The sequence below is a fragment of the Gymnoscopelus microlampas genome (genome assembly GCF_963454915.1).
Source record: "Gymnoscopelus microlampas genome assembly, chromosome: 19".
NCBI classification, from domain to species: Eukaryota; Metazoa; Chordata; class Actinopteri; order Myctophiformes; family Myctophidae; genus Gymnoscopelus; species Gymnoscopelus microlampas.
In genome coordinates this window covers 23,724,256-23,740,850 of record NC_139956.1, presented here as the reverse complement: position 1 = coordinate 23,740,850, position 16,595 = coordinate 23,724,256, and the positions used below count along the sequence as shown (strand labels likewise).

General features: G+C 42.9%; 1 protein-coding gene across 6 annotated transcripts in view; it reads left to right on the top strand.

The window, feature by feature from the left end:
- col25a1 (collagen type XXV alpha 1 chain) overlaps positions 1–16,595 on the top strand; it is a 193,340-nt gene that overhangs the window by 138,545 nt on the left and 38,200 nt on the right. For 4 of the 6 annotated variants that reach the window (XM_084043470.1, XM_084043471.1, XM_084043472.1 and 1 more), the window contains exons 6-10: positions 2,431–2,502; positions 3,859–3,975; positions 5,378–5,413; positions 13,579–13,605; positions 15,681–15,725. In XM_084043470.1, coding sequence (XP_083899596.1) covers positions 2,431–2,502; positions 3,859–3,975; positions 5,378–5,413; positions 13,579–13,605; positions 15,681–15,725 — 297 coding nt within the window. Of the gene's footprint in view, positions 1–1,365; positions 1,426–2,430; positions 2,503–3,858; positions 3,976–5,377; positions 5,414–13,578; positions 13,606–15,680; positions 15,726–16,595 lie in introns of all 6 variants that reach the window. The other 2 variants (XM_084043473.1, XM_084043469.1) reach the window with 1 other exon arrangement.

The window sequence follows — 16,595 nt, the reverse complement described above, 5'->3', positions numbered from 1 at the left end:
ACCTATGCATTTGTAGCAATTTGCATTACATTTGTGCCCATGCAATTCGTGATTCAACCCCGATTCTCCGGCGCGAGGGCTGAAATATCTGCTGCTGAGCTATTGGAAGTAACATCTGCAGAATTGGCCAACGTTGGTGACATGCATTTTTCTCCAGATAGGCAACATCACATTCAATCTTTTTGATAAGCAATATTTTGTATAATATTACAGATTCATGTTTTATTGAACATATGCATGAAATCGTGATTGACTGTAAAACACTCGTCTGTATTAGGAACCCTCCTTATGCCTGTAGCATCTGGCAGACATGTAAGTGGCCTCACGTTATAGCATATGGAAACCGGAATCAAATATTTCTCCAAATATATTCATATTGTCATCAAGTATAGACAGTCTCCCCCCAAAAATGACTGATGAGGGTCAATGGAAATTACAGGAATGTGTTTAACCAGGCAGAACATACAAATGCCCATCTGTGACCAAATGTGGTATATAGTGGACTCTGACTATAGAGTTAGCGTTCATCTATAAACTATTCTTCCCTTAACAAGCAATGCATGGTGTGTTGGTTTCATGGTTCATTTTTCACGAGTGGATCACAACTGTCATTATGATTTTTGACAAGGAAATGGGAAACCATCTGATTGAATTTCCAGTCAATGTCTGAATTCCTCTTTTGCTATATAACTATAGCTATCATCTGTTCTATAGTTCTATAGTAATCCTTTTAACAAGTGCTCTGTCTTGTCTCAAACAGCGCTATTTGTAATACAGTAGGAAATGGCTACTTAGCCGACTGTCATATGGACATTGTACAGTCAATCTAACACCCTACCTGGGGCATAGGTTAGCAACATGGAAAAATCGAGGTATAGTGTGAACTTGGATAGATTCAAATGGTTCAAAAAGTGTTGAAAAAGGAAGTGGCAAGTTCCAGTATTCATGGGAGTTATTATTTTTTAATCATCTTTGCATGAACAAGTCAGTTTGTGTCTGAGTTGAAATGTCTTTGGCATGAGTCAGCGAGAACCCTCAAAACTAATTGCTTGACAGCAAAGTTTGTTGTGTTGTTGGCATTTGACAATTCCATGACATTTATTTTAAATCTCACCCTTTTACTGCATTTAGCTGTTCCCACTGGTTTACAACCAATAATTGAAAAACTTTATAAAATATCCAGTAATTGTGGGCACACCATTATAAAACGCTGGGCCAGTCCACATCCTGAAGTTGGTATAACAGGGATGGAATTTGGGTGCTTGACATGGTCCTCTTTTTAAAGTAATGTGTTTTTTGTTCATAATTCTTTTTTTTGGAATGTCATGCGTGTGTTGTGCATTGTTCTGCTGTTTGCCCCTATAGGGATTGCCCGGTCTCCCTACGCTGGCTGCTTTGCACAGCAATCAGATCCTCACTGTCAAGGTTTGTCGGTGGTGGCAGCAGCCTCGCTGCCGCTCAGTCCGACCCCAGGGCGGCACATGCCGGGAGTAAATGAATCACTGTCAGGTTCTCTCTGCAAGGCCTGATGATAGAGCAGACCCAGGCAAGAAACCCCATCCAATTAATCATGGCCAGTCAATCATCAATGCTCTTCCCCACTGCTACCGGCAGTAGATGCCAAGAGCCCCATCGAAAGCAAAGGTAGATTTTTATAACCCGGTAAATGGGTAGCTGATTGGAACCAGAATCAACACTCGAAACTAACACAGGCCTGGTCTGGGCATCTGGCTAATATCCATTGATTCTAAAAAATAAGTGGAGTACCGGAATATTAACTGATCAACCAAAGTAAATAAACCTCAAAATGAGCTCATAGCTACAATTCACCTTCTAACTTCGAATCTGTGGTTTGTGTTAAATACACTTACGATTACTTCTGATTTTACACCACCCATTTGAACTTGGATGTTTGCGTCAGAAATGAGGGATGATTCTGGATCATTTCAGTGGACACTAGAGGGACATTTCCCTTGAAAGGAACCAGGTTAAAAATTGACCTTCCTTCAGGAGGTCAGCCCATGTTGAGTGTGCCGCTCCCAGGGTCTGACTTTGCAGCGCGTGCTATTGTGATGATGACAGCGCTTTCACAGCGGAGGAGAGATTCCCATTTTTCCTGGTTCTGTGAGCCCAGTGTGGCGCCCCAGCACCCCCGAGGTGGTAATTATGGGCTTTGGTTTCCAAAAAACAAGTCCAGACTTCCGGAACCAAACCGCCTCCGCGGTGGAAAAGTGTGTATTTCTCCGTCCGCCCGTGAAGGCGCTGAATTGGGTTTCAGAGGGCACAGACCTCTCTAACAGATTCTATTTGTTTTGTTTTTTCACCTACTGGCTTCCTTCCTCCTCTTCTTCTTCTACTGGGGTCTTCATCCTTCTGCCAAACTTCTCTCACCTCTGAACTACGACCTCTTGACCTCACACACCTGCTCAGATGGTCTTCCCTAAGATCAATCATGGCTTTCTTTCTGCTGACCAGCAGCTCATAAAGAGGCGGCTCATTAAGGTAGTGGCTGTGTCCTCACTCTTCTCTCTCTCTCCATCTTGCCAAGTGTCTACTGATGTCTCCTCCTGGCCCGTCCATTCCTCTCAGTTTGCATGCAAGCCTTTAGACAGACTTTTCAAATGATCTATTCTATACAGTGTAATCCTGAGTGTTAATTTAACTCTGAGAGAAATGGAACCAAATGGACCCGTAATGGTCCATTTGGTTCCAGTTGTACACTCTCTGACTTACAAATGAGCAAATTAACACTGGGTTTCACTGTGTATCGTCTGACTCTCAAGGCTAATCTAAACTTTGCCGAATGACAAAAAAGACACATTTCACTTGAACGTTTTTTTGTCATTTGACCAAGTGTAAGTTAGTCTTGGAAACATATGGAGAATTGTATTTATTTACGTTTGTGTTATGGTGAAATGAATTATAGCCTTGCAGCCGCTTGTAGCACTTACAGTCACCATGAATGATTTCTTACTGGAGTATATTCCTTATAACCCATTACACTAATGGACCACAAATCTATTATTTTCACCCCATGCTGTTGAAGTCCAACAGTGACAAATTGTGGCGACAAATGTTTTTTAAGTCAGTGTAAGCATAAGCACTATTCAACTCATTAATTCCAATTGGGAATGCCCTTTGTGGAAGGGCTCAACATTTTAGCCATAAATCAAATCAATTACAACAGCCATGCACTTAACTTCAGCTGTAGCACGCTGACATACCAACTTGCCTCCATGCCACACAGTAAAATCCTGAGTGCCAATTTAAAAACTGATCTTTTTTTTTACACTCTCACAGTGTTAAAGGTGATATTGATACATTGATATTGAACATTTTGTGTGTAGACAAATAATAAAAAGACAATAATACATCCACAGAGCTTTTAAAAGGATGTGGAATAAAAGTATCACTTTCCCTCCAAACATTATTTTGATTATGAAATTAATCATTTTAATAATTTTATCAGGTCCAAAATTATTTTTGTTGTTTACTGTTGTAAGCTGAGGGCTGCCATCTATCCCTGTGTCTTCCGTTGTCTTTTGGGAAGGTACTTTTTTACTCTTAAGAGACACAAACTGCATGAGTGCTGCGATATAGGCATTACTCAAGGAAATTAGGAACCGTATGCAACATGCTATGTGATTTGGAGTGTAGTGCAATATCTAGTGGCTAAATGTTGTCTATATGGCACCTTTAAATTAATGCTAAGGATTTCTGCTGTGTATAAATGGATGTTTGTCGCCCACATGCCAACCACTTGATAATTTCAGTTCATCCTCTCTATGGTTGTCATACTGTCAGCATCTCAGGCCACATTATCTTAATGAGGATACATATTCTTCTGTTGCTACACAGGGAGATCAAGGCCAAGCTGGGCCGCCCGGCCCCCCAGGGCCGCCGGGCCCTCCCGGCCCGAGGGGACCCCCTGGGGACACAGGAAAAGATGGGCCTAGAGGTGTGACTGGTTTATCTGTGAGTACTGAGGTTGATGCCCTTGTGAGGGAAGTGTGATTTAATGACATTCCCGGTGGCGTGGCGTCCATATTTTGGACAGATTTGTTAAAAAAAATAAGCCAAAAATGCTGATGTACTGTACAAGCTCACAACGCAACACAGTACGCCTCATTGTGAGCTTGTAGATAGGCTATTTTCACTACTTGTGTAGTGCTTACTGTACGTGCACCAAGATCTGCGGTGGTTGTCAATTATATTTTCAAGTGCATTTTGGAGTTTGTTTTTGACTCATAAAATTGTAATTTGACTCACGAGAGGTTAGATGTAGGGATAGGGCAATAAGCTTAAAGAAAACCTCTCTAATGATTATAACAATTGATAAAAGACATGTTGCACACTAGCACATTACCCTAATCTTTATCCACAGAACAAGACTATGCTCCCAAGAATATGCCTCACTTTATGGATTTATGTTTACTTGGTTGATTTCCATTAAACTGTAACCGTTTCCATGTGTTCGGGCTGTCATTGGCATCACACTAATTTATGTACACTCTGCCTGTGAGAGAAAGCTGAAAAAGGAACATAAAGGCCTGTCAATTATGTACTGCCATAAAACCTTCCCAGAGCCCCAGAAGATCTTTGTTCTTTTGGCGGAGATCGCCGCGGGAGTGCAAAAATATTAAGTGTTGTTTATCGGTTTCCTTCCAAGTTTTTCGGTCATTATTGTTTTCAACTGTTCCAATTGCTCATTTCAGCAGTTGAAGCGAGACAGCTTTTCCAAGAAATTAGACAACTCTCTCTAGGGAAAGGAATTATATAGTGGCTCTGATGAATTGCTCACAGTGAGGGTGGCATGGATCATCCTAAGAAAAGGAGTCACGCAGGGGGATTAATATCCATAAATCTGGACACCTCTTGAACCCTGAAACAGGCAGGTGCATCCAAAAACAATAAAACCCTTTCCAAAATGGAGAATGTTACAGGTGGCAAATAGCCATTAAAACAATCAGTGCAATGTACTTTTACAACCCTGTTCTGAGCTTAAACATACAGGACTGTCTTGACCCAATGTGCAACAATAGCAGTTCAAATAGTGTTAGCAATAGTGTGAGCTTAGTTCATTCTTTTGAATGCAGACTGCAGCACAGGTTCAACCCTGAAATCCACTTCTCCAGCATGTGAGATGTTTCTGTCTGGCACCTGCTCGTTCAGACACAAACTACAGTGTAAAGAATAATTTATGCTTTGGTGAAAAAGTGTGAAAAATTACGTATTCTCAATTGGAAAAAGCTTTTTTTCCCCTATTTTTGCACCTTTTCAATATGCTTAGAACTACGTCCAATTATGTTCTCAAGAAGGCAACGATAATTTATTCCATGGTGATTACAATTAATTGGATGTTTTATATTTCCTACAGGGGGATACAGGAACCCCTGGAGATACGGGACCTTCGGTAAGCACAAACCCTTTTCCACACACATTTTGTTTGCGATCTCCCGCTGAATGACCCTGCCAAGATCATTTGCCGTATTGCGTAGATTATTTGAAATAAGGCAGGAGAGGACAAGGCAGTCTGTTTTCCAATTTCGTTCACAGCACCAAGTTTCATTTTGACCATTTTTCATTACGGCTGAATATTGTCACAACTTGCCACACGCAGGCAGGCCATTTGATATTCATTTATGGATGTTGATTAACATCAGTGTTATATTTGGGCGAACCATTTCCACAATAATGAAATGGCCTTCTCTCGTGCTGTGTTGCTCGGCTTCAGTGAGGAGCTGCCCTGATTGCTTTGAGAAAGGTCTCATAACCGCATGTTGTAATTAAGGGAAATTATGCTTCATCACGTCTCTCTTATCCCGGACACATTTGTATAATTTGCAACCGACCAATGGTGGCATAAGGCCCGTTTGAATCCCCTCTCGCGCAAGAATCTTATTAGCTCAATCATCCTTAGTAATTTTCGCATGAATGCAATCATTTAGGGTTTTGCTACTCCATCATAATAGTCTTCTTTGCATCATGCTTTTGATTTTACATTTAAATTTATGAGATGTATTAAAAAAGTGATTTATTGGTACTATGGTGAAGAGTACTGGCATAATAAACCCTGTTAAAAACATATTTTCCCACATGTAACGCATGAACACATGAACCTCTTATAGGGAGATGTTTTTCCCCACTTCCAATTACCATCAAATAAGGCATTTGATTATATTTTCCTCTGAAATGTACTAAACGAAAATGGTTCCGCACACTTGGGTCCATGCAAGAACTTTGATATCAGTGATTTGTTTTTGTTCAAAAAAAGTGGGACAAGCTGATGAATTGGTAAGCTAGGGTAGAAAGAATAAAGGATGGCAAGAAGATTGAGATAACTAGAAGCTCGGCCCTGCTACGCAGGGCCTCGCGTCTAGCCCGCCGCCACGCCCACGTAGCGCCCGCGGCCACTTGGCAGCGCATATAAGTGGCATAGCGTCATGAGGGCCAGTGGGGCCGTGGCTCGGTCAGTGAAGACCCTGTAGCGCGGATGATATGTGGCATAGAGGGGCAGATTTTAAATCTCCAGAGGAAACATCCGTGGGCTACCATTGGTTCAGCGATGTGTGCGGGCGCCCTGCGGGCCCTCCTCCTCCACCAATGTGCAGTATTGAGAGCCCTGACGTCACAACATTTGGAGCGATGGGCACTGCACTCTGGTTGGTTAGGGTACACCTAGGGCCCAGGTAGAACCCAGTTAAAGCCTGCATGGGCAAACCCAGTTAGGACCCGCCTTGGTCCCACATAAACGTGGCTAGTTGGGGCCCACCTAAGGGCCAGGTAGAAGCGACTTATAGCCCGCATGGGCATCGCAGTTAAGACCCACCTCGGCCCCACATAGAATTGCCTAGGTGGGGCCCACCTAAGGGCCAGGTAGAGTCGGTGGGGACCCCCCACAGGCTAATGTTAAAATGGTAGCACTTGTTCCTCAACATAGTGTGAATGTGCGTGCAAAGTTGACCACAATCGGACGCTGCATTCATGATTTGCGGCATTTTGTGCAAACTTTAGATGTGAATCTTAGCCAATCGGGATGGAATATGAAAGATTAAACAGATCGGTCTTGATCACATGACTATAGAGATCATGTGTACCGATTTGCGTGAAATGTAGATAAAATCGGAAGGAGTAATGTAAAGAAATATGTTGTACATAAGGCGGCCTCCTGGTAGAGCTATAAAAGGTAGATGTGAGAAATGCAGGGGAAAGGTTTTTCCTTGACCTCTAGAGAGTGCACATACAAAGTTTTACACAGATTGGTGCAGGTATAGGTAAAAACACAAATCGGACTGTTATAGCGCCACCATGAGGCTGATTAGAAAAATCTCAAGTGGAATTTCTTGCTCGGCATAGTGGGAATGTGGGTGCAAATTTGCACGGAAAGTGCATGCTGTGTTCATAATTTGAGGCATTTTGGTCAAAACGGAGCAGTCCTGGAAACTTTGGAAGCCATTTTTAGTCAATCAGGATGGAAAATGAGAAATCTGAAATACCGTGTTTTTTTTTATGACTATAGAGATACTGTGTATCGATGTGCGTGATGTTAGGACAAAATATGTAGCAGTACTGTGAGAAAATGTGTTTTGCAAAAAGCGGCCTCCTGGTGGCACTATAACAGGGCCATGTGAAAGAAATGGGGCAGAGGTTCTGAATTGGCATCCAGGGAGTGTGTGTGCACAGTTGCGCTGCGATCAAGCCAACGATGCGGGAGATTAGCTATCCACAGACCGTGGGACGGACAGGGGGTAAAACATACTCTCGCGCCATCCCTTTCGGCCTGGCGGAGACAATAAAAAAGCTAAAGTAAAGGAAAATACCATTACTGCAACAAAAGTAACAAACTATACTATAAAACATTGGCCACATTGTCAAAAAATTTAAGAAAGAGGCAAACATGTTGAAAATAGACGATCTACAAGCTTACAACGCCTCTCAACGTGAGGCGTTGTGAGCTTGTAGATCTGCTATTTTCACAATATTGACTTGTGGAACGGAGTCAAACAAAATTGGGGGGGTCCCCAGTTCAAATATGATTATTTGGGGGGGGGGGGGGGGGGGGGGGGGGTAGCCACTGCCCTAATTGGACCGAAATGATCTGAAATTACTACATGACCATAATGCAGCCTAAACGTGCGTTGCACGGGGCGGTCCTGCCATTACGTTAGTTACTGGAGTAAGTTGCTGTGGAGCTACACCAGAAGACACACACAACATACACCATCTACAATGGACTAACGGAGCAGCAATAATAACAGTTACCGCACGAACGTGCATTGTTGACAAAGTGATTGCACAGCCGCTGCAGGCATGACAACCACGTTAGCGTTAGCTACGGCAACTATCACAGCGCCCTGTCCGTCGTCGCTGCGACTGACTCTGGTGGCTACAGCCATAGATATATAAACACTACAGCAAGCTCTCTGAGATGCCATTGTCTGGGAACTGCTCTTAGCGTGACACGACCAATGAGAGTGAGCGCTTTCGTTGTTGCTAAGATACGGTGCATGGCACACGGCGTCTCTGCCCCATAGCTTGTAGATCTCACACATGATTGGCGTAGGCTGCGTTGCCGTCGACGCTGATTGGCTGCATGTTGCTGTGACGTTGAAATGGGGTGCCAGGTCTGCTTTGTGTGTAAGCGATTTTGGGCTCATTTGGGCGCGCTTTTGGACTGTTTTCCATAGAGCACGGCAGGGCTTGTTTCTGTCCCGTGACGGATGTGGCAAAGAAGGTGCAAAACGAACCATCCGGAAGTAAAGTGCGAGATGAAATATATAGCACTTTTTGATTATTAGAGAAGGAGACAGATGTGAAGGTGGAAAATGGAATGTAGGAGGTTATATATTTTTTCATGAGCGATTTTTGTAGCAAGTTGTGAGTGAATTGGGCCACTCCTGTGGGCGGGGGGCTGATTAGAACCATTGGGGTTTGGGAAGGAGACGCTCTCTGTTTGAGTAGTAGAGATGGGGGTAATGCTAAAGGGTGGTAATTGCCTTGAGATTAAACAAACTCACTCTCTTTCTCTTTCTCTCTATCTGTCTCTGTTCTCTACCTGTTCCATATGAAGCCATGCAGTTCTTAGACCCTGTCTTGGTTTAGTACATTCTAAAATCAATAATGTTACTTTCACCTAAGTAGATTTCTGTATTGTACATTACTCAAATACTTTTGAAAGGCAAATATTACAGAGTAACCTACAGCTATACTAACAGTATGTCACATAGAGAGGATATTATTTACGTTTGCTTTGAACCTCTTTTCCCTCATACGTCAATGTTTGAGAAATCTTTCTCATCAAAAATTAAATATTCGGCCCGGACCACTGGGGTAACGGTCCGGGCACCTAGGCTCCAAAGTAGCCTGACAGTGCGTCGCGGGTTCGAGTCCCGATCCCGACGGCCTTTGCTGCATGTCACTCCCTATATCTCTCGCCTTTTCCTATCAACCTACTATCCTATCAATAAAGCCAAAAAATAAATCTATAAAAATAAACAAATAAAATACTCACCGCTTTAGAGCATCAGTAAATTGGACAGGAATTGGTTGGTAGGCTCTATCCATATTGAAATGTTTATGGTTCAGGATGCCACATTCACATCCTGTCTTCCAGAGAGCTACTTTTGTACTTGCACATCAGTAAATTTAAACCATAACAACCGTACTTCTACTTGACTAATATTGTATGTCAAGAAACAGTAGTCCTACTTGAATAGGATATTCTAGTACTCATTCCATCCCTGCATAGCAATGCATACAGTGCTCCAGTGCTTACAGAACAGGGTACCAGTGTATTCCTTCAAAGGATGAATGGGGAACCCTGCTCAAAATCAGATTGCAGCACTCACAAGGAGCCTTGAATGAAAAACTATATGCTCCTCTCATTAATTTGTGGATCAAGGCATACTATTTCACTAGTAAATGCACACCCTGACACTAATGTACTTTTAACAAGGAATAATGTCGTCATTTGGGAATCAATCCACCTTTAAAACAGCATGAGATGAGCGCACACACATCTCAGTGGTCGTAAAGAAAGAAAAAAATAGATGTGATGTGACCGCTCAAACACACTGGAGTTACTTCATACAGGTTGTCAGATGTCTTGAGTTTCAGACAGAGCTTCTGTTTCATTCAGCCAACTGTAGACCCATTTGGAAGCCCCGAGACTTAGAGGAAGAAAAATAAAAGATGTTCAGGGGTAGTGGATTCGAGGATGAGGTTTATACAATTGTCTTTGAATTAGGTATTGTAATCTTGATTTGCGTTGTTATATTGCTGGAGAGGGAATAGAAATTATAGTCCCCTGGCCAGAAACAAGTCCACGCCCTCTGCTGGCACTTGAAAATCAAACATGGATTAGGTGGAAACAAAGCGACTAGACAGATAGGCTCCTCTTTGTGCTAGATTCTGAAAGGACCATGTTTGATCACTGCCTTCAGATCAGAACAATTGAGCATGAGGTATAGGTCTCTTTGAGGTCATTCCAGAGCCAACATTTGGCTCTTTCAGGGGTAGCCTCCAGGACTTAATGCCCACTTGATATAGCTCAGCGTTTCTGATGTAGATGCTATTGTTAAAGAGGCAGCAGTGGATTCCAGAGTTTTCCAACAGCCTTCCAGAACATATGGTCCTGGTTAGAAGGATTAAGCTCTTGTGGAGCAGAAGCGGAGGGGGAGAGGGGTGGGGGGTTGAAGAAGAAAAAGGAAATATTTGCAGGACTCAATTCAAAATCCTCAGTGCCATAAGGTCTCTCTGGGGTAAATTAAGGGGGTCTTCAGCTCTATAAAGGTGGCTTGCAGCCGTGTGCACAAGTTTTCATTTGGGACTTGATTTGGCTTCAAAAAAGACTAAATATGGAAAATCTGCGGGATATTGTATGTGGTGTTCCATCCATAACCGGAACAAAGCCTTCCATCTGTTTCATGGTGTTATTTCCCTTGCCGTAGGAAGGATAACAGGCATTCGCTCTGCGCACTGTTCATTCAGAGGTTACCCACAATGCATCAGTGGCTCACCTTAGATTTTCTTTTCCTCTCTTCAAATGCAGGGCAGGCATGCATGCAGAGATCTTATTCCCTCAATATGCTTTCATAATGAGGAGACAATTTAAATATCTTGCTGTCCTTGACATTAAGTTCCCTTTCATATCCGAGCCAAACATGAGGAGCAAAGCTGTAAGTAAATAGCCGGAGACATGGTGCTCGGTGCACCCAAAATACATACAGCATCCTCTCCTTGTCGTGGATATTGAATAAGAGAAAACAATTTTATAATGGAGCTACTTTGCTTGTTTGCTATGTAGTTGAGAGTACCTTCACTGTTGGTCAACAAAAGCCTTTTAGTAAAGGTATCCCCTTGACCCTTCAAGTAAAAATCACCTTTTTGATCTGCACCTTTTAACCCACAATGAAAACGTAGCTCCTATACGCTCTTTGATCAAGCAAAGCCATTTTCTGTTAATACTCTGGAAATAATGCCCTCTCGGAAACCTGTGCAAAGTCTTCAAGTGGCAAATGTTCAACTGCACACAGAGTGTGGGAACTGACCTGGCAATTACCTCATTGTTTGTCGTTTCCGAGTCATGAATGAAAGGACCAAACATTGAGTGCTTTATAGGCTGTATTCGGATGCTCTACTTAAAATGTCATCCGGTGGACTATCCAGCCAACCATTTGTGGATTCCATTCCTTTGTGGTTGTTAAATGAAGCGTTTTAGGTACACTATGTTAGGCATGTGGTGCGGTACAGTATCACAATAGATAGTTTTCTCCTATAATAATGTCAGTTCTAGTGAAGATGTTTGGGAATTCAACCTCTATATTGCCAATGTCAAGAGTCAGTGCTGAAAGGAAAAAGGGGCCGTGCAAAGACGACACAGGGGCTCTTGACATTCTGGAAAAAATCTCCTTGTCAGTCTGTAGCTCCTGAGTGCTCTCAGATGTAGCTAAGCTAATTAGCTCTTCAGCGAGTGGCACATGCTCTCACATACCCGGTGGGTCATAAAGATGTTTACCCAGAGGACTGCTAACAAAGGCTTTTTTTGAGAGGAAAACTGTTCTTCTGGTAGGCCGATAGGGAGGAAAGTCATTCATTGAGGTTTTTCTTGTGAAAGCAGAAGGTATGCGCCATAAATGTGTTGGAACTGTGGCCTATTACTGTACTTTAAGTGTGAGAACCTAATGCTGCTGGGAATTTAACAGGCCAGCTTCCTAAACATGCAAACATAGCATAAATAGGTGATTTGTTATGGGTGCTTAGGGAAGATAAAATCATAGATAGCCTAATTGTATATCATGTAGGGAATTGTTGATGAAGAAGGCCTGAACACTGCATTGATCCCCAGAAGAAAATGTAATGTAAACTCACAGCAAAACTAACTTTTCAACCTCATCAGCTACTTTTGAATGTAGCTGGACTTGGGCCTGCCAGCATATTACCACTGGTATATTTTTCTCCAGGTATTTGGGCGTTTACAGTCATCAGGGATTTCTTTCCCATTATACTGCAGGGAGAGTGATAAGATTAGGCAGAAGGGTTGTTGTAAAAGGACTTGTTGGGCATGATCTGGAGGTTCTGTCTGGACACAGACCCAGCTCAAGACGACGAGCCAAATGGCGTTCATTGAGTTCCCGAGCCGACAGAGAGAGAAACGTTGGCCAACAAGGCGTGTCATAACAGCCAAACAAGAAGGCGTTGATGAACCACTGTGGTCCAACATTAGTTTAGGGTTGTTTGCCAAGATGGAAGGAATTAACTTTCCTTTTTTTGAGAGAGACTCTTCCACGTTAAGTGTTTTCACTTGCCAGTTACGAAGCTTCTCTTCCAAGTTACACAGCAAAATCCAAAGTGTTGATTTATCTCTCAATGTGTAGAAGTGGACCCGTAATTAACACAAGGGGGGGTTGAGGATGTATGGCCCCTAGTTCCATTGTGACAGTAGAGTATGTATATAAGCTGTAGGTTGCACATAGTAATGGTGTGCATAGACATCATCTATCATGCTGAAATTCCAACTGTGTTGCCTCACCTAACGTGCTACTTCCATGCAGTTTTCCAACGATTGTGCCACTGAGCATAATGGGCTCTTCTCTTCAGTGCATTGAACTATAGCCTCAGATTCCAGGTCAGTCAAACAAGATGATTCTGACAGACATTGAAAGGAAAAATGGAGTAAGATCAACATGAAAGATACCACCATAAATGCTCTCTTTATTCATGGTCTCATTGCAGATTCTTGTTTAAGGTCCAGCGCAATGAAACGAAAGCACACTGTCATTTTTTTTCTTTGTTCAAGAATAAAACAAGGGATTGGTTGTGATTCTGTTCTGCCTGAAGGGTTTGTGCTTGCTCCCCACCACAAGCTTACCCATTCTCTCCGCTGCGTTGACCATATTATTTCATCTTACATTGATTCTCTTTCTGTGTGTGTCTGTCTGTCTGTGTGTGTCTGTCTCTCTCATTCATTCTCTCTCTCTCTCTCTCTCTCTCTCTCTCACACTCTCTCTCTCTCTCTCTCTCTCTCTCTCTCTCTCTCTCTCTCTCTCTCCTTTATCTTTTTTCTTTGTCTTCATTAAGGGGCCTGAGGGTCCTCCAGGGCAAAAGGTAAGTCTCCAAATCCCTTCATTATATTAATATCTGTCATTGGAAATTACCAAATTGTGTACTAGATTACTTCTAAATTCTAAATTCACAGGAGAACATATTACACATTTGAATGATGTTTTGCATTTGAGCGTGTAAGGTTGTGAAAGAGTTTAAACGGTATCAATGGCACTTATGTGGAAGGGGACACAGATGGGGCAAATAAACAAAGAAGAAAAACAATCCACTCTTAAGCTTAAAACATGGACACAGTGAAGGAATGAATTAATTAATGAAGGAAAGAAGTAAGTAAGTTGTACTGTGAGTAAGTAAGTAGTAAACCTTATTGTCCACAACTGCGCAGAGCGTTTAACAAATTTCGACTGTTGACGATGAAAGCTAAATCACAATACCTTCCTAAATGATACTGAATCTAAAACTGAAGACAATCAAGGTTTTATCGGACAGGAAAAGTGAGACACACACAGACACAGAGAGACAGAGAGGGAAAGAAAGGAGTTGGTGAACAGGAAAGCGTGTGCCGAGTGCACCAGAACCGTGCTGCTGGTCCCATGCGGGCGGTGCTGATGTGTTGAACAGATGGAAGCCATATCCAGCCATCAGGTAGCTGCCAGTGTTTGTCCAACGTAACCCAATCAGACACTTCCTGTCTGCGCTGTCATCTGTCGGCAAGCCCTCCCGTCGCTGGTGGGGGCAGCGGGGTCAATGATGACACACCGTCGCGTTAATGGCTCATATAAGCCAGGCCTTGAGGCCGTACTGCAGTAGATACGCTGCCGGTGCACATCACAGTTCAGCAAGAAGGGCCGTGTCAACAGCCTTTATTTTAGTTTCATCGCCTTGGTGATTGATTCTGTGTTGTTATACGAGACAAGGCTTCGTGTGACTCATAGATGCACGCTGATCTAAATGGAAGTGATGATTCTCGAGAGCCCTGACCCGCTGAATGGAGTCCAAATAAACTGCCCATCGTCACCCACTCTCGAACTGCCCCGATGTCTGTCGTAATGTGGTTTTAGCTGCCCTTGTTCACTATGAGTCACGTCTTGTCACTTTGAGTCATTGTGAAAGCCAGGTACACAAAATAGCATAAATATTAACATTTACTCTAATCACTGTTTTGACTACTTTAAGTCTAATAGCTGTTATTCCAAACAGTTCTGACCTTATATGACTCGTATGATACGTACTGTATATCTGCAGAAGGGCATGGCAGCATTACGCTGTTTAAGGTGGCTTGCCATAGAGCAGTACCCATTGCCAACATGAGCAAACCGCCATGCGAAAGAGTGCAAGCTCATTAAACACCCGTTTGTCACATCTCCAGAGTGTAAATCATCTTGTCTAAACAAGATCCAAGGAGAATGGGCAAACATAACAAGGCTATGTGGTCTGTTTTCTCCCCCTCCTCCCCCTCATCCATCGGTATACGTTTGAAAAGTCAGCAGGGCAACTCTGAGCCCCCCCCCTCCCCCCACTGTCTGTGTCATCTGTGATTTCACAGGAGATATTTGTTCTGGCCCCATCTTGTGAGCTCAGCATTCACTCGCGACCTGGAGGGACAAGTACAAGTGGGGGTGGGATGAAAGCGATGGGCACGGAGTGGTCCTCGTGGGCCTTTACAGTATATGTCCCTCGTCTATTGGCACCTGGCATTTCTAGCGAGGACTGGTGATGGAGGTTCACATCTCAAAGTGGACCTGTGTCTCCTGGGGTCTGTGGATTGGCTGGTTCAGGGTTAAGGCATTTTTCAGTCAGGTACTGTGTGCATGGTGCCAGTGAGTGAAGTGAGCGAGACTCAGAGAAACCAAGTGCAGAGTCATGGTACTGACTACTGAGAGGAGAGATGTTGGTGAGGTGCGATTAAGCTCGCTCTGCTCTCACCAACGGCTGAGTATCGCTCAGTCTTTGTGAAGTCATTTACAATAAAGTCATCTCGACCTTTACTCGGCCGTTACATTTATTACCTGCAAAGACGTAACCTTAACAAACAGTTTTTGACCCTAAACATGGCTATGCATTCTCCCATACATTCCTTGCAAGGCCACATAAACGCTTGTGTGTTTCGTTCACAGGGCTCACTGGGCCCTCCAGGACTCGCAGGTGTTGATGGACTGAAGGTGAGGTCATTGACAGAGACATACATGTTGACATTTTGTGTATTGTGCAGTTAATGATTGCTATTATAATTGAGATACAGGTGTCTCACCTTTCCATTTCACAGTGTAACTGGTCAATCAAACTTTCACCATTCCCGTTCTTGTGTCATTAGTAAGTCATTTGTTAAGGTACTGTAGCGTATACACACTCGTTTTTTTACCAAAGCAGTTGGAGAGGCCTGTCGTGTCGCTGAATAGCTTTTAGTTACTTTTTAGCCATGCTTTATTTTTAGCAATGCTCTATAGCCTGAATGTGACATGAATCCAAGTAACCCTTTGGAAAGTTTGCAGCAAGGGTTGCCTAGCTATTCCTGGGGAAAAAAAGTAAAAATTCCACACCTGAAAGCATTTTTTATCTTCAAACAATTTACTTTAATTCACTTCTCAGAGCTTTCATTTGTCTTTTTATTTTGGTCACATACTGCTGCATTCTTATTAAGGGAGAGCTGCCATCGGTTGTGATGATTTCAAACCACTATCCTATTTAAAGCTGAAATCTCCTGGGCTGCGTCTTCAACCACAAAGTAATACAGGACGAGCTGTCTGTGAATCCGCTCGCACACTGAGCTGCTTTTTTGCGCCCTCCGATTAATAAGAAAAGTACACTTTCACTCTCCCAACAGATGGAGATGAAGTGAAAGTACTTCACAGCAGGAGGAATAATTATATTTTGAACAATTGAATATTATTTTTTTAACAAATATTGTACTGTATATATATGGACTAGACTTTTTTTTAAACAAATGGTGAATGGAGATCTGAAAAGCACCATATCTTCCTAACCTTAAGTGTGCGTTTGTGAAGTTACGAGAGGAGAGGCACGCATGTCCA